Source organism: Petromyzon marinus, chromosome 11, assembly GCF_048934315.1.
Source record: "Petromyzon marinus isolate PM22_M1 ecotype Great Lakes invasive population chromosome 11, UKy_Petmar_22M1.pri1.0, whole genome shotgun sequence".
Taxonomy (NCBI): Eukaryota; Metazoa; Chordata; class Hyperoartia; order Petromyzontiformes; family Petromyzontidae; genus Petromyzon; species Petromyzon marinus.
This window is the reverse complement of record NC_133677.1, coordinates 638,576-660,582: the sequence shown is the minus strand read 5'-3', so window position 1 is coordinate 660,582 and position 22,007 is coordinate 638,576. Positions and strand designations below refer to the sequence as shown.

Genomic DNA, 22,007 nt, shown 5'->3' with positions numbered 1-22,007 from the left:
CAGACCGCGACGTGATGTTAATTGCATCAATTGGCGTGCAATTTGTAAGGGCGCGGTGGCACAGACCTATTAAATTTTAAGGTTATAATCCCTTGTCCATCACGACGTCCTTTTTACTTCTACGTCTCAACAGCGTTACGGAGATCACGTGATGTGAGGGTTCTGCCTTTGTAGTGAGGGTTGTGAGTTGACGCCGAGGAGGGGGGAGAAGGCGCCTCGCCCCCCACGTGGAGTGACGTCACCCGGTAATTATTATTAATGATGGGGGGCGTGTCCATTTGAGAGGACGTCACCTGCTCGTGATTATTAATGAGGGAAGCTGTTCGCTGTGGAGTTACGTCACCTGCTCATGATTATTAGTGAGGGGGGGGAAGTACTCCATATTGAGTGACGTCACTCGCTCATGATTATGAAGATGGGTGGGGGGGTCTATATGGATGACGTCACCTGCTCATGAATATTAATTAGGGGGGCTGGTCAATGCAGAGTGACGTCACGAGCGTTAAGAACAGACATTCCTGGGTGATTATAGTAGGTATAGTCTGAGTAAATTGCGCTACGATTCATATTGTTGGTTCTTTCGGTAAAGTCACGTTAAAGGGAAACAATAAACCAATACAATTGTCGAATAACCTCGCTCAAAGTCAAAAATCGTGTTCGCGTGCCTTCAAGGAGGCTGCTTCGTTCCTTCACACGGCGGCACGAGTCGGGGCTGAGTGGGAATTCACAATGAACCGGCATCAAGGAGAAGAGTTGGGTCGAGAAGAGTGGATGGTGTGGTAGGAGAGTGAGCGCAATGGGGAGATGGGCGAGAGAGCGCGCAGCTGGGAGAAGCAAGAGGGGGCGGAGAGAGACGAACGTGGGGAGAGAGTGGAGAATGGGAAGAGTGCGGAAAGTGGAGAATGGAGAGGAAAGTGAGTAGAGAGTGGGAACATGGCATCAGGAGCGAGCACTGGGGAGGCAGGAGGTGAGGAATGAATGGGAGAGGTGAGTAGAGAGATATGGGAGCCGAGAGGAGAAATGGAAGAGGAGAGACGGGGAGAGTGGGGAGAGGCGCCCTCTCTTGCTTAGAAGGGGAGGGGGACACGGAGAAGTGAGAGCAGCGAGCGGGAGCGAGGGAGGGGAGAGTCTGGGGAGAGGGAGGAGGGATCAGGGTCGCAGATGTGGCGGCGGCGGCGTGCTGTGTGGTCCGGGCCGGGGCCACACACATACACACTGTACACAGACAAAGATCCCCCGTATAGTCTTCAAGAAACTCTTGGGTAAAGTGCTGTTAGCAAGCACCTTTTTGCCGGCACGGCATGCGAAGCGATGGGTGGCCAGCACCACGCCCGACCGCCTTTGTCTCCCTCGTGGCGATGTTTACACTCCGCACCAGGTATCAATTTGAGGCTGAGTCTACCTAGGGGAGGCACATGCCCGGTTTAGATAGTCGTCACTGATGTTGGCCGTGAGCGGCAATCGAACTCGGGGCGCGCAGCGCGCTAACCATTGCGCCACCACTCCTCACGACAACACACACCGAGATCCACCCAGTGCCCCCTCCCTGCCAGCCTCTCTCTCTAGCCCGGCCACACACAGCGCCCGCATCCCCCCCCCCCCCCGTGTATCCCCTCTCCTCCTCATCTCCCTCCACCACTCCTCTTCCCTGTGCTCGCGATTCTGCGTGGAGCCGCGCTACACTACCGCCACGCACGTTCCGCGGTGCGTGCACGCACACTCGCACGCAGCTACACACACACAGGTACACACACACACACCGGTACACACACACACACCGGTACACACGCACACTCGCACGCATCTACACACACAGGTACACACACCGGTACACACAGTCGTTCACGCACAGCCACAGACATTCATACAGGCACACACGCACACATAGCCACTCACATACTCGCACTGACGCACACAGGCTCACACACTCACACCAGGCACACACTCACACCAGGCACACACTCACACCAGGCACACAGACACACACACACTCACACAGACACACACACTCACACACACAGGCACACACACTCACACCAGGCACACTCACACAGACACACACCAGACACACACACACTCACACAGACACACACACTCACACACACACTCTCACACAGACACACACTCACACAGACACACACACATACAGACACACACAAACACACTCACACACACAGGCACACACACTCACACCAGGCACACACACTCACACACACACTCACACAGACACACACACACACTCACACAGACACACATTCACACAAACACACACACTCACATACACAGGCACACACACTCACACAGACACACTCACACAGACACACACACTCACACCAGACACACAGTCACACCAGACACACACCAGGCACACTCACACAGCCACACACAGGACGCAGGAACACACTCGCACTCACACGCAGTGTTGCGAACACTTACAAAGGTGATGTTACAATGGTGATGCTGGCTGTGATGTGGGTGATGCTGGCTGTGATGTGGGTGATGCTGACTGTGATGGGGATGATGCTGGCTGTGATGTGGGTGATGCTGGCTGTGATGTGGGTGATGCTGGCTGTGATGGGGATGATGCTGGCTGTCATGTGGGTGATGTTGGCTGTGATGTGGGTGATGCTGGCTGTGATGTGGGTGATGTTGGCTGTGATGTGGGTGATGTTGGCTGTGATGTGGGTGATGCTGGCTGTGATGGGGATGATGCTGGCTGTGATGGGGATGATGTTGGCTGTGATGTGGGTGATGTTGGCTGTGATGTGGGTGATCCTGGCTGTGATGTGGGTGATGTTGGCTGTGATGTGGGTGATGTTGGCTGTGATGTGGGTGATGTTGGCTGTGATGTGGGTGATGCTGGCTGTGATGTGGGTGATGCTGGCTGTGATGTGGGTGATGCTGGCTGTGATGGGGATGATGCTGGCTGTGATGTGGGTGATGTTGGCTATGATGTGGGTGATGCGGGCTGTGATGTGGGTGATGCTGGCTGTGATGTGGGTGATGCTGGCTGTGATGTGGGTGATGCTGGCTGTGATGTGGGAGATGTTGGCTGTGATGTGGGTGATGTTGGCTGTGATGTGGGTGATCCTGGCTGTGATGTGGGTGATGCTGGCTGTGATGTGGGTGATGTTGGCTGTGATGTGGGTGATGCTGGCTGTGATGTGGGTGATGCTGGCTGTGATGGGGATGATGCTGGCTGTAATGTGGGTGATGCTGGCTGTGATGTGGGTGATGCTGGCTGTGATGTGGGTGATGCTGGCTGTGATGTGGGAGATGCTGGCTGTGATGTGGGTGATGCTGGTTGTGATGTGGGTGATGCTGGTTGTGATGTGGGTGATGCTGGCTGTGATGTGGGTGATGTTGGCTGTGATGTGGGTGATGCTGGCTGTGATGTGGGTGATGCTGGCTGTGATGTGGGTGATGCTGGCTGTGATGTGGGTGATGCTGGCTGTGATGTGGTTGATGCTGGTTGTGATATGGGTGATGCTGGCTGTGATGGGGATGATGCTGGCTGTGATGGGGATGATGTTGGCTGTGATGTGGGTGATGCTGGTTGTGATGTGGGTGATGTTGGCTGTGATGTGGGTGATGTTGGCTGTGATGGGGATGATGCTGGCTGTGATGTGGGATGATGCTGGCTGTGATGGGGATGATGCTGGCTGTGATGGGGATGATGCTGGCTGTGATGGGGATGATGCTGGCTGTAATGTGGGTGATGCTGGCTGTGATGTGGGTGATGTTGGCTGTGATGGAGGCTGTGCAGAATTGACTCCAATGTGTTCGTACTGAGCGCTGACGTCACTCGCAGCTGGACCGCTCCTGTCCACGCCTCCCGTCCCCCTGCTCCTACTCCAAGTCGCCGCTCTTCACTCCCCATCATCATCATCCTCATCCCCCCTCTTCTCTCCTGCAGCTCCGGACCCATTCGCTTTGAGTTCCCGACACATCATCATCATCAGGGGCTCCGCGGACCCCCGCGGAAGGGACGTGACGTGACGATCCCTGTCAGGGGAGAGTTCTAAGTTGGGGTTCGGGAGGAGTGGGGGGGTTCCGTGCTCCCCCTAACTCCCCGGCGTTGCCCCGTGAAGCCAGGCTGGGGGTACCGGGGGGTCCGGCGCCACTGGGGTTCGCGCGGGGCCCTGGGCCCCCTACTCGCCCGGGGAGAGCGGGGCCCGAGGCCATGGAGGGGGCCCCACCGACCCCTGCTACCCCGGCGACCCCCTCGGCCCCGCTGGGGCTCAGAGCGATCTACCAGGAGTGCCGGCGGGCCTACCCCGACCAACCGAATCCCCTGCAGGTGACTGCCATCATCAAGTACTGGTGAGTGAACGGGGATGAGGGTGGCGAGGGTGGTAAGGGTGGGGAATGACCTGGGTGAGATTGGTAAGTTACCTGGCTAAGTGTGGTGAGTTACCTGAGTGAGTGTGGTGAGAGAAATTAGGATGGGGAGTAACCCGGGTGAGGGTGGTGAGTGTGATGCGTCTCCTGGGTGAATGATGATCACCTAGGGGATGATGGTAAACACAATGACGAGGTGGATGAGTCTGTGGCGCGATTGAGTGCTAAGTTATGCCAGCCTCACGCATATACAGCTGGCGGTGACGTCACAACAGCACTTGTGCCAGGTTAGATACACTTTGAGGCCATGTGAAGTGTTCAAGGCTCGCCGACAGGAGGTCAGAAACCAGACTCGGGTGACATGGGTTAAAGTAGGGAGCACCAACTGTGCTCCTACTTTACCTACTCGCAGCGTTTCATCTTCCCGGCGCTCCGCTCGTTGCCGTGAGCGTCGCTCCTCTGCCCTCTGCCCAGCAGCAGCGTCCTTTCACGAGCCTCCGCCACAGAGGCCGATCCTGACACCGCTTGTACCAGTCATCAGCAAGTCCACTCAGCTCCACATCCTCCTGTACCACGTCACTCCATCTCTTCTATAGCCCGTGACACCCCTCGATCCAGCCAAACGGAAGCTGCTGGGGCATGCGGTGACTGGGCATGCGGTGACTGGGCATGCGGTGGCTGGGCATGCGGTGGCTGGGCATGCGGTGACTGGGCATGCGGTGGCTGGGCATGCGGTGACTGGGCATGCGGTGGCTGGGCATGCGGTGGCTGGGCATGCCGTGACTGGGCATGCGGTGGCTGGGCATGCGGTGGCTGGGCATGCGGTGACTGGGCATGCGGTGGCTGGGCATCCGGTGGCTGGGCATGCGGTGACTGGGCATGCGGTGACTGGGCATGCGGTGGCTGGGCATGCGGTGACTGGGCATGCGGTGATTGGGCATCCGGTGACTGGGCATGCGGTGGCTGGGCATGCGGTGGCTGGGCATGCGGTGACTGGGCATGCGGTGACTGGGCATGCGGATTCCATGACTCAACGCAACCTTGCCTGCCGGAGGAGCTCACCGATGGGACTGTGTCAAGATCTTTAAACGATCTGTGAGCTCACACAAGCAAGCCTGGTTAAACCCAGGATGGATCGTAGGCAGTACAACCTGAATGTTTAAAACCGGCGCAGATGTTCTATTAGAGGGGTCCATGTTTCGCTAGCATAGAGATGGAAGGGCATAACTTTAGCCGAGACGACTCGAAGATTTGTGTGGAGCGATAGTCCAGGTAGCAGCTGATGAAAATACAATGCCGCTCGACCGATTTGGAGTGAGACCTCGAACTGGTGCACACACACACATCTTCACACTTTCACACACACACATCTTCACACACACACACGCCTTAACAATAACAGTAACCTCCAATCAAAACGCGCCGCCACCACACGATTGACCACTCGCTCTCGTTGAGAGAGGCAGGGCGACTCGGAGGCGCCAGGTGGAGGGAAGGCATCAGCAGCAGCATCAACAGTATCAGCAGCAGCCATGCAGCGACGAGTTGGTCAAGCTCTGCGGCCCTCTGTATAGTGAGGTGTTTCGGGCCATCGATGATGAGTGTTTACAAGTGGGAGGAAACCAGAGCGCCCGGAGAAACACTGCGAGCGGGCAGCAGGCTCTCACGCACAGATGAAACAGATGGAGATTAGTCCACGTTCGCTGTCTTCCTCGACGACGTCCACCTTGCTCGGCGTCCACCCATCGGACGGGAGTTTCGCGACATCTGCGCGTGGTCCACCAACGCTCGCTTCTGCCTCCACGGCGCTCCGTGACAGGGGCACGCCTGTAACAAATACCAAGATCCCTGTGTGGTTACGCCTACTATTGGGGGCAAGTGTTGTTAACGAGCACCTATTAAGATCGGCACAGCGCATGGTGGACTGGTTGTATAGCCAGCACCACCCCCGGCCGCCTTTGTATCCCCAGTTGTAGTGTTCGCACACTGCACGAGGTACTCCATTAAGGCGACCAAGGAGAGGCTCAGGACTTGGTTCACATTTCATTCTCCGCTGATGGTGAGGGGCGCGGGGAGGGGCGCGGGGAGGGGCACGGGGAGGGGCACGGTGAGGGGCGGGGCACGGGGAGGGGAGGGGCGGGGCGCGGTGAGGGGCGCGGGGAGGGGCGAGGGGAGGTGAGGAATGTGGTGAGGTGAGAGGCGTGAGACGGTACAGGTGGTGTGGACTGACATTCACTCAAAGGTCCCTGGTTTGACGTGTAAGCTGTGAGCGCTGTTAGCGAGCGCCTATTAAGGCTGGCAATGCGTACGAGGGAAGGGTGTGGCCAGGACCACGCTACGGCCGCCTTTGTCTCCCCAGTGGCGATGTTTACACTCTGGGGAAGTCACAGGACCGGTTCGGATATTCGCCAACGTTGATTAGTGGCGAGCGGGAATTGAACGCGGGTGGCCTGGTTCACGCAGCTCACACTTACACCTACACACACTCACACACACTCACATACACTCACACACACTCACACGTACACACACTCACACACACTCACACGTACACACACTCACACGTACTCACACGTACACGTACTCACACGTACACACTCACACACACTCACATACACTCACACACACTCACACGTACACACACTCACACACACACTCACACGTACACACACTCACTCACACGTACACACACTGACACGTACTCACACGTACACACACTCACTCACACGTACACACACTCACATGTACACACACGTACACACACTCACACGTACACACACACGTACTCACACGTACACACACACGTACTCACACGTACACGTACTCACACGTACACACACTCACACACACTCACACGTACTCACACTCACACGTACACGTACTCACACGTACACACACACGTACTCACACGTACACGTACTCACACGTACACACACTCACACGTACACACGCTCACACACACTCACACGTACTCACACTCACACGTACTCACACTCACACGTACACACACTCACACGTACTCACACTCACACGTACACACACGTACACACACTCACACGTACACACACTCACACACACTCACACGTACACACACTCACACGTACTCACACGTACACACACTCACACGTACACACACTCACACGTACTCACACTTACACGTACATACACTCACACGTACTCACACGTACACACACTCACTCACACTCACACGTACACACACTCACACGTACACACACTCACACGTACTCACACGTACACACACTCACTCACACTCACTCACACGTACACACACTCACATGTACACACAAGTACACATACTCACACGTACACACACACGTACTCACACGTACACGTACTCACACGTACTCACACTCACACGTACACGTACTCACACGTACACACACTCACACGTACACACACTCACACGTACACACACGTACTCACACTTACACGTACACACACATACTCACACTTACACATTCACACACTTACACGTACTCACACTTACACGTACACACACACGTACACACACACACACGTACACACACTCACACGTACTCACACGTACACACACTCACACGTACAGACACTCACACGTACACACACACGTACAGACACGTACACACACTCACACGTACTCACACTCACACGTACACACACTCACACGTACTCACACTTACACGTACACGCTCACACGTACACACACTCACACGTACTCACACGTCCTCACACTCACACGTACACACACTCACACGTACATACACTCACACGTACATACACTCACACGTACACACACGTACACGTACACACACTCACACGTACACACACGAGCTATTCACAACACCCACGCACTCACACTCTCACACACGAGCACGCAAACATTCTCACACAAAGACAAAGATCTCTCGTGTAGCCGACACAGACTGTTGGGGCAAGTGCTTTTAGCGAGCTCCTATTAAGAGCAGCATGACGCATGAGGCCTGGCCCTCTTTGTCTCCCCACTGCTGACATTTACACTCCGCTCCCAGGTACTCTTTAAAAAGTCAACCTAGGCCCAGGTACGGGTTCATTTATCAATCGCAACCCATTGTAGCCTTGGCCGGGAATGGAACTCGGGTGCCTTGGGTCGTGGCGTGGTGCGCCAAGCAGTGCGCCACCGCTCCCCACACGAACAAACGCGGGCGGAGCAAGAGCGGCCTGGGTGGTCGCGCTGACGTCGGCATTAGCGGCACTCTCCACCACCCCCTCACTCCACTCTCCCCTTCTCCTCCCTCCTCCTGCTGCCTACACCCCCTCCCACTCTCACCTTCTTCACTTTCTCCCACTCTCACCTTCTTCACGCTCTCCACTCTCACCTTCTTCACTCTCTCCCACTCTCACCTTCTTCACTCTCTCCCACGCTCACCTTCTTCACTCTCTCCCACTCTCACCTTCTTCACTCTCTCCACTCTCACCTTCTTCACTCTCTCCCACTCTCACCTTCTTCACTCTCTCCCACTCTCACCTTCTTCACTCTCTCCCACTCTCACCTTCTTCACTCTGTCCCACTCTCACCTTCTTCACTCTCTCCCACCCTCACCTTCTTCACTCTCTCCCACTCTCACCTTCTTCACTCTCTCCCACTCTCACCTTCTTCACTCTCTGCCACTCTCACCTTCTTCACTCTCTCCCACTCTCACCTTCTTCACTCTCTCCCACTCTCACCTTCTTCACTCTCTCCCACTCTCACCTTCTTCACTCTCTCCCACTCTCACCTTCTTCACTCTCTCCCACTCTCACCTTCTTCACTCTCTCCCACTCTCACCTTCTTCACTCTCTCTCTCTTCACTCTCTCGTGCAGTCCCGTACGCTCGCCCACTTACCTCTGTGTACTCCCCCATGCACCCTTTCCCCATCACTCTTCTCGACTCTTCCTCTGCCTCACACCGAACACTCGCTCACTCGGCCCTCCACTCTCTCTCTCGACCCCCGTACCTTGTTGAGTCTCTCCTTCCCCTCTCACCCTCACCGCTCTCTCTCGGAGTCTCACGCACTGTCCCAGCCACTCTCCCCTCCACGCTCCCCTCTGCTTTCTCATAAACTCACGACTGCCCGTCAACCCTCGCCTCTTAATCCTCTCCCCACCACTCTCCTCTCTCCTGCCTACTGTCCCGTCCACCACACTCACGCGCTCACTCCCCCCCAGACTCTCTCTAGTCGCACATACAAACACAAAGACCCCCCAATCGTTTTTCAGCATTGGAGTTTTTTTTGTAGCTACGGGAGGAGGGAGCCGGAGAATGCGGAGGAGACCTTCGCAGGACAGGGGGGCAATCTCACAAACTCCGCTCACACTCGGAACCACAGAGACCCCTCCCTGTATCGCCTGAACAAACTGTTAGCGAGCAGCACCTGAGGAGAGGGGACCCGACAACTCGAGGAGAAGTGGCTTTGATGCTCAAAGCTCCGCACAGACGTATTCAATAATTCTCTATGCTGTCGTGTTGTCATCTGCTGGCCACCTCGAAGCCCCACGCCTACAGGACGCCTCGTACTACCCAGGCACAACTCCCATCCACGTACGCACCAGGCGCAACGTTGCTTAGCCTCCGAGATCCGGCGCAGGGAGACACAAATTCGTGCAGGTGAACGGCCCAGGTGGCGCGTGGCCGTGGGAGGAGAGGGCGGGGGTCCGTGGATTGAGCGTCTCTGACGTGACGACGATGATGGTGGTGCTGGTGCTGGTGATGTTACTGATGACGGCGGTGCTGGTGGTGGTGATCGTGATGGTGTGGGGGAGCGGTAGTGCAGTGGTGCTTAGCGCGCTGCGCTACCGAACACGGCGTCCCGAGTTCGTTTTTCCACTCACGGCCACCAACACCAATGCCGATTACCTGAACCGGTCCTGCACCTTCCCTACGTCGACTCAGCATTAAAATTAGTACTTGGTTCCGTGTGTAAACATTAATAGGAGACAAAGGCGGCCGGGCGTGTGCCGTGCCGGCCTTCATAGGTGCTACTCGCTAACAGCAATTGCCCCAAAAGTCTGTTAATGCTACACGGGTGACCTTTGTCTGACAATCACGATGATGGTGGTGATGATAGTTATGGTATTAATTAATAGAATGATGGTGGTTATGGTGGTGATAATGATGGTGGTGGTAATGATTATGATGGTGGTGGTATTGGTGGTGATAGTGGTGGTAATGATTATGATGGTGGTGGTAATGATTATGATGGTGGTGGTGTTGGTGGTGATGGTGGTGGTAATGATTATGATGGTGGTGGTATTGGTGGTGATGGTGGTAGTAATGATTATGATGGTGGTGGTATTGGTGGTGATGATAATGATTATGATGGTGGTATTGGTGGTGATGGTGGTAATGATTATGATGGTGGTGGTATTGGTGGTGATGGTGGTGGTAATGATTATGATGGTGATCGTGATGGTGCTGCCGCTGATGATTATGATGCTGCCGCTGATGATACTATTGCTGCATGCTACGGATACTTCTCTTGTAGATGATGATGCTCCCACTGGTGCTGATGATGATTCTATTGCTTATTCTGATGGAGACATTGCTGCTGCTGCTGATGCCACTGGTGCTGCTGATGCCACTGGTGCTGCTGATGACGGTGGTGATGTTGGTGGTGGTGTTGATGTTGGTGGTGGTGGTGTTGATGCGTTGCGCGTGCAGGCTCGGGGGTCCGGACCCCCTGGACTACGTCAGCATGTACCGCAGCGCGGGGGACCGCGCCAGGGGGGTCCCCGAGCACTGGCACTACGTCACCATGGGGCTGTCCGACCTGTACGGGGACGGGCGTGCACACGAGTGAGTGTACACGCGCGCGTGTGTGTGTGTCGACGTGTGTGTGTGCACACAAGAGTGTGTGTGTGTCGACGTGTGTGTGTGTGCACAAGAGTATGTGTGTGTGTGTGTGTCGACGTGTGTGTGTGTGCACAAGAGTATGTGTGTGCGTGTGTCGACGCGTGTGTGTTCACACAAGAGTATGTGTGTGTGCGTCGACGTGTGTGTGTGTGTTCACACAAGAGTGTGTGTGTGTCGACGTGTGTGTGTGTGTTCACACAAGAGTGTGTGTGTGTGTGTCGACGTGTGTGTGTGTTCACACAAGAGTATGTGTGTGTGTCGACGTGTGTGTGTGTTCACACAAGAGTATGTGTGTGTGTGTCGACGTGTGTGTGTGTTCACACAAGAGTGTGTGTGTGTTCACACAAGAGTGTGTGTGTGTGTGTCAACGTGTGTGTGTGTTCACACAAGAGTATGTGTGTGTGTGTCGACGTGTGTGTGTGTCGACGTGTGTGTGTCGACGTGTGTGTGTGTGTTCACACAAGAGTGTGTGTGTGTCGACGTGTGTGTGTGTGTTCACACAAGAGTGTGTGTGTGTGTGTCGACGTGTGTGTGTGTTCACACAAGAGTATGTGTGTGTGTCGACGTGTGTGTGTGTTCACACAAGAGTATGTGTGTGTGTGTCGACGTGTGTGTGTGTTCACACAAGAGTGTGTGTGTGTGTCAACGTGTGTGTGTGTTCACACAAGAGTATGTGTGTGTGTGTCGACGTGTGTGTGTGTCGACGTGTGTGTGTCGACGTGTGTGTGTGTGTTCACACAAGAGTGTGTGTGTGTCGACGTGTGTGTGTGTGTTCACACAAGAGTGTGTGTAGACGTGTGTGTGTGTTCACACAAGAGTGTGTGTGTGTCCACGTGTGTGGGGAGCGGTAGTGTAGCGGTTAGCGCTACGCTGCGCTACAAAACTGGCGACCCGAATTCGATTCCCGCTCACGGCCAACACCAGTGACAATTATCTAAACCGGCACTGGGTCTCCCCTAGGTCGACTCAGCCTCAAATTTGTACCTGGTGCGATGTGTAAACATTGCCACTGGGGAGATAAAGGCGGTCGGGCGTGGTGTTGGCCACCCACCCCCTCGTGTGCCGTGCCGGCCTTCATAGGTGCTCGCTAGCAGCACTTGCCCCAACAGTCTGTTAAGGCTATACGGGGGATCTTTGTCTTTGTGTGTACACGTGTGTGTGTACACGTGTGTAAGGAAAGGTGGCGCTGTGATGAGCGCACTATTCCACGAACCCATTGGTGACCCAAGTTCGATTCCCGCTTACGGCCAATATCAGTGACGAATATCTGAACCGGGCCTCGTCATCCCCTAGGTTGACTCAGCCTCAAATGAGTACCTGGTGTAAATGTGTAAAATCGCCACTGGAGAGACAAAGGCTGCCGGGCGTGGTGCTGGCCACCCACCCCCTTCCTACGTGCGCCGTGCCGACTTTAACAAAACCAGCTTTGTTTAGACAGCACTTTCCCCAACGGCACGTGTAGGCTACACGGGGGATCTTTGTCATTGTACACGAGTGCGCGGCGCACACGAGACACCCACCACCACCCTCACCCTGCCCCCCCCACTCACCCTGCCCCCCCCTCTCACCACCCACCACGCGGCCACACACGAAGTCGCCGCTCCCCTCACCGGCGTGACGTCCATTAGTGGCGAGTTCCATCCTCCCCCCTCCCCTCCTCCCCCCTCCCCTCCCCTCCCCCCTCCTCCCCCCTCCCCTCCCCCCTCCCCCTCCTCACACTCTCTTCCCTCCCCTCCTCCTCCCCCCTCCCCTCCTCCTCCCTCCTCTTCCCCCCCTCCTCACACTCTCTTCCCTCCCCTCTTTGCTACCTTCACTCTTATCCCCCTCTCCCAGCGCCTCTCGACTCATCGACACTCCCTTTCCTCTCTCTCCTCCTCCTCCTCTCGCCCTCTTTTTCTCTCCTCATTATTTTTCCTCCCCCTCCTCGTCGTCGCCCCGCCCCTCAGGAGGGGGGCCCCCGAGGAGCTGAGCGGCTTCGGCTTCGAGCTGACGTTCCGCGTCAGGAGGGAGGTGGGGGAGAGCGCCCCGCCCACGTGGCCCGCAGAGCTTCTGCAGGGCCTGGCGAGATACGTCTTCCAGTCTGGTAGCACAACCACCACCACCACAACCAGCACAACCACCACCACCACTACTACCACTACCAGCACAACCACCACTACTACCACTCCTACCACCACAACCAGCACAACCACCATTACCACCACCACAACCAGCACAACCACCACTACCACCACCACAACCACCACTACCACTACTACCACTACCAGCACAACCACCACTACTACCACTCCTACCACCACAACCAGCACAACCACCACTACCACCACCACTACCACCACCACAACCAGCACAACTACCACTACCAGCACAACCACCACTACTACAACCACCACCACCACCACAACCAGCACAACCACCACCACAACCACCACTACCACCACCAGCACAACTACCACTACCAGCACAACCACCACCACAACCACCACCACAACCAGCACAACTACCACCACAACCACCACCACCAGCACAACTACCACTACCAGCACAACCACCACCACAACCACCACAACCACCACCACAACCACCACAACCACCACCACAACCAGCACAACTACCACCACAACCACCACAACCAGCACAACTACCACTACCAGCACAACCACCACCACCACTACTACAACCACCACCACAACCAGCACAACCACCACCACAACCAGCACTACCACCACCACAACCAGCACTACCACCACCACAACCACCACTACCACCACAACCACCACTACCACCACAACCAGCACAACTACCACCACCACAACCAGCACTACCACCACCACAACCACCACTACCACCACAACCAGCACAACCACCACTACCACCACAACCAGCACAACTACCACCACCACAACCACCACTACCACCACCACTACCACCACAACCACCACAACCACCACAACCAGCACAACCACCACTACCACCACTACCACTACCACCACCACAACCAGCACAACTACCACTACCAGCACAACCACCACCACCACTACTACAACAACCACCACCACAACCAGCACAACCACCACCACAACCACCACTACCACCACCAGCACAACTACCACTACCAGCACAACCACCACCACAACCACCACAACCACCACCACAACCAGCACAACTACCACCACAACCACCACCACCAGCACAACTACCACTACCAGCACAACCACCACCACAACCACCACAACCACCACCACAACCACCACAACCACACCACAACCAGCACAACTACCACCACAACCACCACAACCAGCACAACTACCACTACCAGCACAACCACCACCACCACTACTACAACCACCACCACAACCAGCACAACCACCACCACAACCAGCACTACCACCACCACAACCAGCACTACCACCACCACAACCACCACTACCACCACAACCAGCACAACCACCACTACCACCACAACCAGCACAACTACCACCACCACAACCAGCACTACCACCACCACAACCACCACAACCAGCACAACCACCACTACCACCACAACCAGCACAACTACCACCACCACAACCACCACTACCACCACCACTACCACCACAACCACCACAACCAGCACAACCACCACAACCACCACCACAACCATTACTACCACCAGAACCACAACCAACACAAGCACCAAAACCACCAGAACCACAACCACCATCACAACCACCACAACAACCACGACCAGCACAGCCACCACCACCACAACCACCACGGCAATCGCCACAACCATAACAACCAGCACAATCACCACTACAACCACTCCCACAAGCACACCAACCACTACAATATCCACAACCACCACTATACTCATCATCACACGTGGAGTTTGTCACTGGCCGCTGGACGCTCTGAGCCTGTCCTCACCACAATGCGGTCACCGCCCCCCTCGCCGTCGTCTCTCGGCTCGTGGCACCACGCAGCGGCCGCTCGCTGCTCTCGTAGAGACGGGAGGAAGACTCGGAGGAGGAGGAGGAGGCGAGGGGGGGCAGCAGCAGCCACGCGGCTAGGAGCTGGCACCACCAAGTTGTCCACGCTCTAGGGTCCTCTATATATGAAGGCGTTTCCGTTCAATTAATCACGAGCGTTTGCACGTGGCTGTGAAACCAGCGCACCGAGAGAAAGCCCAGGCGTGCGAGGTGGAAACGCTGTATCCCCCATAGATGGAGCGGGTGGGGATCAGTCCACACTTGATCTGCACTGCCTTCCCCGCGCCAGCCGGAGGAACGCCTCCTCCTCGGCGCCCACCCACGGGCCGGAGGGAGCTTCACAGCCCATCCGTGCGCGATCCACCAACTCTCGCTGCTGCTGCTGCCGCCTCCGCAGCGCCGCATTGCAGGCGCACGCTTAGCAATAGCGGCCACCGCGACTCCTGCGCGCCCCCCTTCCTCACCCCCCCCTTCCTCACCCCCCCACCCCCCCAGAGAACACGCTGTGCGCGGGGGACCACGTGTCGTGGCACGTGCCGCTGGACGGCTCCGAGTCGCGCCTGCAGCACATGCTGGTGGCGCCTGAGCCGCAGCTGCAGCCCCTGCGCAGCCCCCTCGGGACCCTCTCCTTCCTGCAGGTCCCGTGGGGAGGGGGGGGTCTGGTAATATACGGAGTGGGGGGGGGGGTGAGGGAGACACGGGGAGACACTGTTGGGCCGGGGTGGTATCGAGCACGTGGGGACACGGTGGCAGGGGGACCGACTTGGAGACGTGGAAGGGATGCGGGGGCCTCACGGAGACACTGAGACGCAAGGGGAGACACGGGGAGGCAGGGGGAGGCAGAGAGGCATGGGGGCCGGGGGGCGGGGCACATGGGCAGACGCAAAGGGAACACTCCGAGACATGGGGAGACGGGGAGATACGCGGGGAGACACTGGGACAGGAGGAGACACCACGGGGACCGGTGGCCCGACGGGGCCCACGGTGCGGGGTATGCGGCTGACTGACGGCCGGGGCGGCGTTTGGCCCGCAGGTGGTGGGGGTCTGCGCCGAGGAGATGCGGGCGGCACAGCAGTGGAACGGCCTGGGGGTCCTGGAGCTGCTGTCGTCTGTGCCGGGGTACGTGCCCCCCTAACAGGGGCCCCGACGTAGGAATATGGAATGCGGCACCGCCTGCTCAACTGGGCCCGCATGCCACCCAGTGACCCCTTTCCCGCGTCTCCCCTGTGCCTCCTACCCATGCCCACGTGACACCCTCCCTCCCCACGACCCCAGTGTCCCCATCCCATGATAGGTCATGGCCCATGAACCCTGTCACCTTGACCTCTCGCGACCTCTTCTGAATCTCCGTGACCCTCCGTACCCCTTTATCTGCTCCCCGTAATCCCCTACGCCCCCTCCCCCCTTCTTCCCTGCACGAACCCCCCCCCCCGTCTCCCCCCCCCGTGTCTCCCCCCCCCCGTGTCCCCCCCCCCCTCGTGTCCCTCCCCCGTGCAGAGCGGGGGGCCCCTGGCTGGTGACGGACATGCGGCGCGGGGAGTCGGTGTTCGAGTTGGAGCCGCGCTCGGCGGAGCGCGTGGAGCGCGGCGTGGAGGCGGAGGGCTCCAACCTGAGCGGGGTGAGCGCTCGCTGCGCATGGGAGGAGGAGGGGGGTGGCGCGGGCGTGGCCGGGGGGGGGCACAACCTTCACCTCCACCACCACCCCGACTACAACCACCAGGGCCACCACCACCCCGACTACAACCACCATGGCCACCACCGCCACCACGACGAGGACGAGGACGACGACTCCATCATCCTCCCGGGCGGCGGAGGAGACACGTGCGGCGTTGGTGAGTCAGCCAGGGTTGGTGGCAACCTCACCATCATCACCATCCTCACCATCCTCACCATCACCATCCTCACCGACCTCACATCCTCACCATCATTAGTGCTCGTTTACCCAGGGGGGTGGAATGTCCCCCCCTGCCCCCCATTGCTTGCGAGTCGTCAGCGGCGTGCTGACGCTGCTGCCCTGCTGCTGTGCCGCGGTGCAGGGGGCGCGGGGGGCTGCGGGGAGGAGCGGTTCGCGTGCCCCGGGCCCCCCGGACCCCCCGGGCCCCACGGGCCCCACGGACCCCACGGACCCCCCGCATCCCCGGGCCTGGTGCCCCACGAGCTGGTGCGTGCCCGCAGGGTGGGCGCCGTCTGCCTCCAGCTCAACATGGAGGCCGCACTGCTGGTGCCGCTTGCCCTGAGGTAACCGTGGCAACGCTCACCGCCTCACCACCGCCTCACCACCGACTCACCAACGACTTCACCACCGACTCACCAACGACTTCACCACCACCTCACCACCACTTCACCACCACCTCACCACCACTTCACCACCACCTCACCACCACTTCACCACCACCTCACCACCGACTTCACCACCACCTCAACACCACTTCACCACCACCTCACCACTGCCTCACCACCACCTCACCACCACCTCACCACCGCTTCACAACAGTAACGCAACCCTCCGCTTTACCTCACCAACTCCTGACCATTTCCGCCTCACCTGTGCCACGACTTCACACCTCGGCACCTCACCTGTGCCACGACTTCACACCTCGGCACCTCACCTGTGCCTCTGCCCCCCCCTCTTCCTTTGGCCCCTCCCCCATCGCCTCCCCCTGGCTCCTCCCCTTGTCCCTCCTCACCCCCCACAATGGTCTCCTCCCCACCTCTCTTTCCCCCATCGTTTAACCCCTCTCCCTTTTTCCCCCGCCCCCCCCCCCAGGGGCCGCATCCTGCACGGGAGGCACTTCACGTTCAAGTCGGTGTCGGGCCTCGTGGCGCTGACGCTCGTGTCCAGCGCGGTGCACGGGGCCCTCGTGCGCCCCTCCTGCCCCCACGCCGCACACGGCCCCTGGTTGCAGGTCGCCTTGCACGCTCACCTGGGACTCGCTCACCTGTGTCTCACTTGCCACGACAATCCCACCTGTGCCACACTCAGCCGTGACTGTACACTTTTGCCACGCCCGTGAGCTTACCTGTTATTAATCCACGCTCACCTGTGCCTCACCTGTACCACAATGTGACGACGCCTGCATCATCCTCGACACACCTGCACCGCGCCGACAACTATCGTGGGGTCGCGAGTGACGGGAGCTCGTGGCCAGGGACGCGGCAGCACGGGGATCGTGAAGCCACGCGTGCAGAGTTTTGAATCATCCGTCCCCGCCGCCCCTTCCCCCAGATCCTCATCCCGGATGAGTTTGCGCGGAGGATGCTGGGAGACATGAGCGACCTCGTGAGCGAGCCCCACAAGGTGATGTGATGATGGTGGTGGTGATGATGTTGGTAATTGTCGATGTTTATGATGATGTGAATGACGTTGATGTTGCCGCTGTTGTTGATGTTGTTGATGTTGATGATGTTGATGATGTTGTTGATGTTGATAATGTTGTTGATGTTATTGATGATGTTGATGTTGTTGATGATGTTGTTGATGATGTTGTTGATGTTGATGATGTTGTTGATGTTGTTGTTGATGATGTTGATGTTGAAATAGGTTTTACCCTTTTAACTGGCACAAAAACTGACACATTTATTCAAGGCATCATGTTTGCAATAACCACAACACAAGCAGTCAAAATGCAAACAAAAGAGACATATTATTATCAGAGTTGTCTCTTTTGTTTGCATTTTGACTGCTTGTGTTGTGGTTATTGCAAACATGATGCCTTGAATAAAGGTGTCAGTTTTTGTGCCAGTTAAAAGGGTAAAACCTATTTCTATATCTTGTTACTGGCAAAGGAGGTCTCATAATGTTGTTGATGTTGTTGATGATGTTGATGATGATGTTGTTGATGATGTTGATGATGATGTTGATGATGTTGATGTTGTTGTTGATGATTATGTTGTTGATTATGTTGTTGATGTTGTTGATGATGTTGATGTTGTTGATTATGTTGTTGATGTTGTTGATTATGTTGTTGATGTTGTTGATGATGATGTTGTTGATGATGTTCTTGATGTTGATGATGTTGTTGATGATGTTGATGATGTTGTTCATGTTGATGATGTTGTTGATGATGTTGTTGATGTTAATGATGTTGATGTTGTTGATGATGTTGTTGATGTTGTTGATGTTGTTGATGATGTTGTTGATGTTGTTGATGATGTTGATGATGTTGATGATGATGATGTTGTTGATGTTGTTGATGATGATGTTGATGATGTTGATGATGTTGTTGATGATGTTGATGTTGTTGATGTTGTTGATGATGTTGTTGATGTTGTTGATGATGTTGATGATGTTGTTGATGATGATGTTGATGTTAATGATGTTGATGTTGTTGATGATGTTGATGATGTTGATGATGTTGTTGTTGATGATGTTGTTTGTTGATGATGTTGTTGATGTTAATGATGATGTTGATGATGATGTTGATGATGATGATGTTGTTGATGTTGATGATGTTGTTGATGATGTTGTTAATTATGTTGTTGATGATGTTGTTAATTATGTTGTTGATGATGTTGTTGATGTTGTTGATGATGTTCTTGATGTTGTTGATTATGTTGTTGATGATGTTGTTGATGTTGTTATGTTGATGTTGTTGATGATGTTGATGATGATGTTGATGATGTTGTTGATGTTGTTGATGTTAATGATGTTGATGTTGTTGATGTTGTTGATGATGTTGATGTTGTTGATGATGTTGTTGATGTTGTTGCTAATTATGATGTTGATGATGTTGATGTTGTTGATGATGTTCTTGATGTTGTTGATGATGTTGTTGATGTTGATGATGTTGTTGATGTTGTTGATGTTGTTGATGATGTCGATGATGATGATGTTGATGATGTTGTTGATGTTGTTGATGTTGTTGATGATGTTGTTGATGTTAATGATGTTGATGTTGTTGTTGATGTTGTTGATGTTGTTGATGATGTTGATGTTGTTGATGATGTTGTTGATGTTGTTGTATTTCGATGTGGCAGCTGAAGCTGCCGCGTGAGTTCTCGTGGCCTGATCGGAGGCTCCGCCTCCTCGTGCTGCCGGACGCCGACATCGACAGCATCAGCACCCCCCACTAGCCACGGCCCCCCACTCCAGAGCCCCCCCCACTAGCCACGACCCCTCACTGCAGGGCCCCCCACTGCAGGGCCCCCCACTGCAGGGCCCCCCACTGCAGGGCCCCCCACTGCAGGGCCCCCCACTCTCCACGACCTCCCACACTCCAGAGCCCTCCACTCTCCAGGCCCCCCCCCCCCACTCTCTCAGAGTCTCCACACCTCAGGGTCCCCAAATATCCAAGCACCCCCCACCCCAAACACTCTCCAAGGCCCCCCACTCTCTAGGGTCCTCCACAATCTTCAGTGCCCCCCACATCCATGCCCCCCTCCCCCCGGCTCCACACCAGCCCCCCCTCCCCAACCATCCAAGACCCCCCCCCATACTCCCCGGGGCCCCCTTCCTTGTGAGTAACATGCGGTGCTGTACATAGACTGTAATTAATATAGACTGTAATTATAGACTGTACCTATAGACTGTATGTGAGTCTCGTTTCTCCTCTTCCTGTGTCTCTTGTCGCCAGTACCCAACCAGTAGTGGACCCTCCACGTTACTGTGACAGGACCAAGTATGTTTGGTTTATTTTTTATTAATTAACTCGTTAAGTCCCTGCACTGAGTGATACGGCCTTCAGGGGCGGTACTCGTTTTAGCGACCCCAAAGAGATAATGATGATGGTGGTGATGGCAGTGGTTTTGATGATGATGGTATTGATGATAATGATTGCAGTGATGATGATGGTAGGGATGATGGTAGTGATGATGATGATGGTGGTAGTGATGGTGGCTCTATTCAGGGCCGTCACTCTTGACCAAAGCACATCGTCTGCCGTAGCTATGAGGCGGACGTTAAAGACTCTGTGATGACGACGTTAAAAACTCTGTGATGACGTCGTTAAAGACTCTGTGATGACGTCGATAAAGACTCTGTGATGACGTCGATAAACACTCTGTGATGACGTCGTTAAAGACTCTGTGATGACGTCGCAGGCCCGCCCCTCACCTCTTCCCTGAACTCACCTGTATATAACAAGTGTGTGTATGTGTAGTATATAGTATATAACAACAGTGTGTGTGTATGTAGTATATAACAACAGTGTGTGTATGTAGTATATAACAACAGTGTGTGTGTATGTAGTATATAACAACAGTGTGTGTGTAGTATATAACAGTGTGTGTATGTAGTATATAACAACAGTGTGTGTATGTAGTATATAACAACAGTGTGTGTGTGTAGTATATAACAACAGTGTGTGTGTATGTAGTATATAACAACAGTGTATGTGTATGTAGTATATAACAACTGTGTGTGTGTAGTATATAACAACAGTGTGTGTATGTAGTATATAACAACAGTGTGTGTGTGTAGTATATAACAACAGTGTGTGTGTATGTAGTATATAACAACAGTGTGTGTGTATGTAGTATATAACAACAGTGTGTGTGTATGTAGTATATAACAACAGTGTGTGTATGTAGTATATAACAACTGTGTGTGTGTAGTCTATAACAACAGTGTGTGTGTATGTAGTATATAACAACAGTGTGTGTGTAGTATATAACAGTGTGTGTATGTAGTATATAACAACAGTGTGTGTATGTAGTATATAACAACAGTGTGTGTGTGTAGTATATAACAACAGTGTGTGTGTATGTAGTATATAACAACAGTGTATGTGTATGTAGTATATAACAACTGTGTGTGTGTAGTATATAACAACAGTGTGTGTATGTAGTATATAACAACAGTGTGTGTGTGTAGTATATAACAACAGTG

At 55.0% G+C, this 22,007-nt stretch overlaps 1 protein-coding gene across 3 annotated transcripts; it reads left to right on the top strand.

Moving 5' to 3' along the window:
• The first annotated feature begins 1,580 nt into the window (after nt 1–1,580).
• SUFU (SUFU negative regulator of hedgehog signaling) lies at nt 1,581–21,143 on the top strand. Of its 3 annotated transcripts, none has more exons than XM_032952508.2 (11): nt 1,581–1,704; nt 3,917–4,323; nt 11,019–11,153; nt 13,157–13,293; nt 15,677–15,819; nt 16,215–16,300; nt 16,679–17,013; nt 17,218–17,419; nt 17,949–18,087; nt 18,408–18,479; nt 20,159–21,143. In XM_032952508.2, exons 2-11 carry the CDS (start codon nt 4,184–4,186, stop codon nt 20,252–20,254), a joined length of 1,485 nt encoding a protein of 494 aa, XP_032808399.2. In that variant the 5' UTR covers nt 1,581–1,704; nt 3,917–4,183; the 3' UTR covers nt 20,255–21,143. The 3 variants fall into 3 exon arrangements, with proteins under 3 accessions (XP_032808399.2, XP_075922370.1, XP_075922371.1); XM_076066255.1 differs by having other exon boundaries at nt 1,636–1,744; XM_076066256.1 differs by lacking the exon at nt 1,581–1,704 and adding an exon at nt 1,769–2,440.
• Nucleotides 21,144–22,007: the final 864 nt, after the last annotated feature.

Excerpts from the sequence above, each read along its gene's own strand:
- SUFU (XM_032952508.2), top strand. The coding sequence starts at position 4,184 with ATGGAGGGGGCCCCACCGACCCCTGCTACCCCGGCGACCCCCTCGGCC. Across the intron at positions 4,324-11,018 it reads ACTGCCATCATCAAGTACTG|GCTCGGGGGTCCGGACCCCC; the intron begins GTGAGTGAACGG and ends TTGCGCGTGCAG. Across the intron at positions 15,820-16,214 it reads GGACCCTCTCCTTCCTGCAG|GTGGTGGGGGTCTGCGCCGA; the intron begins GTCCCGTGGGGA and ends TTTGGCCCGCAG.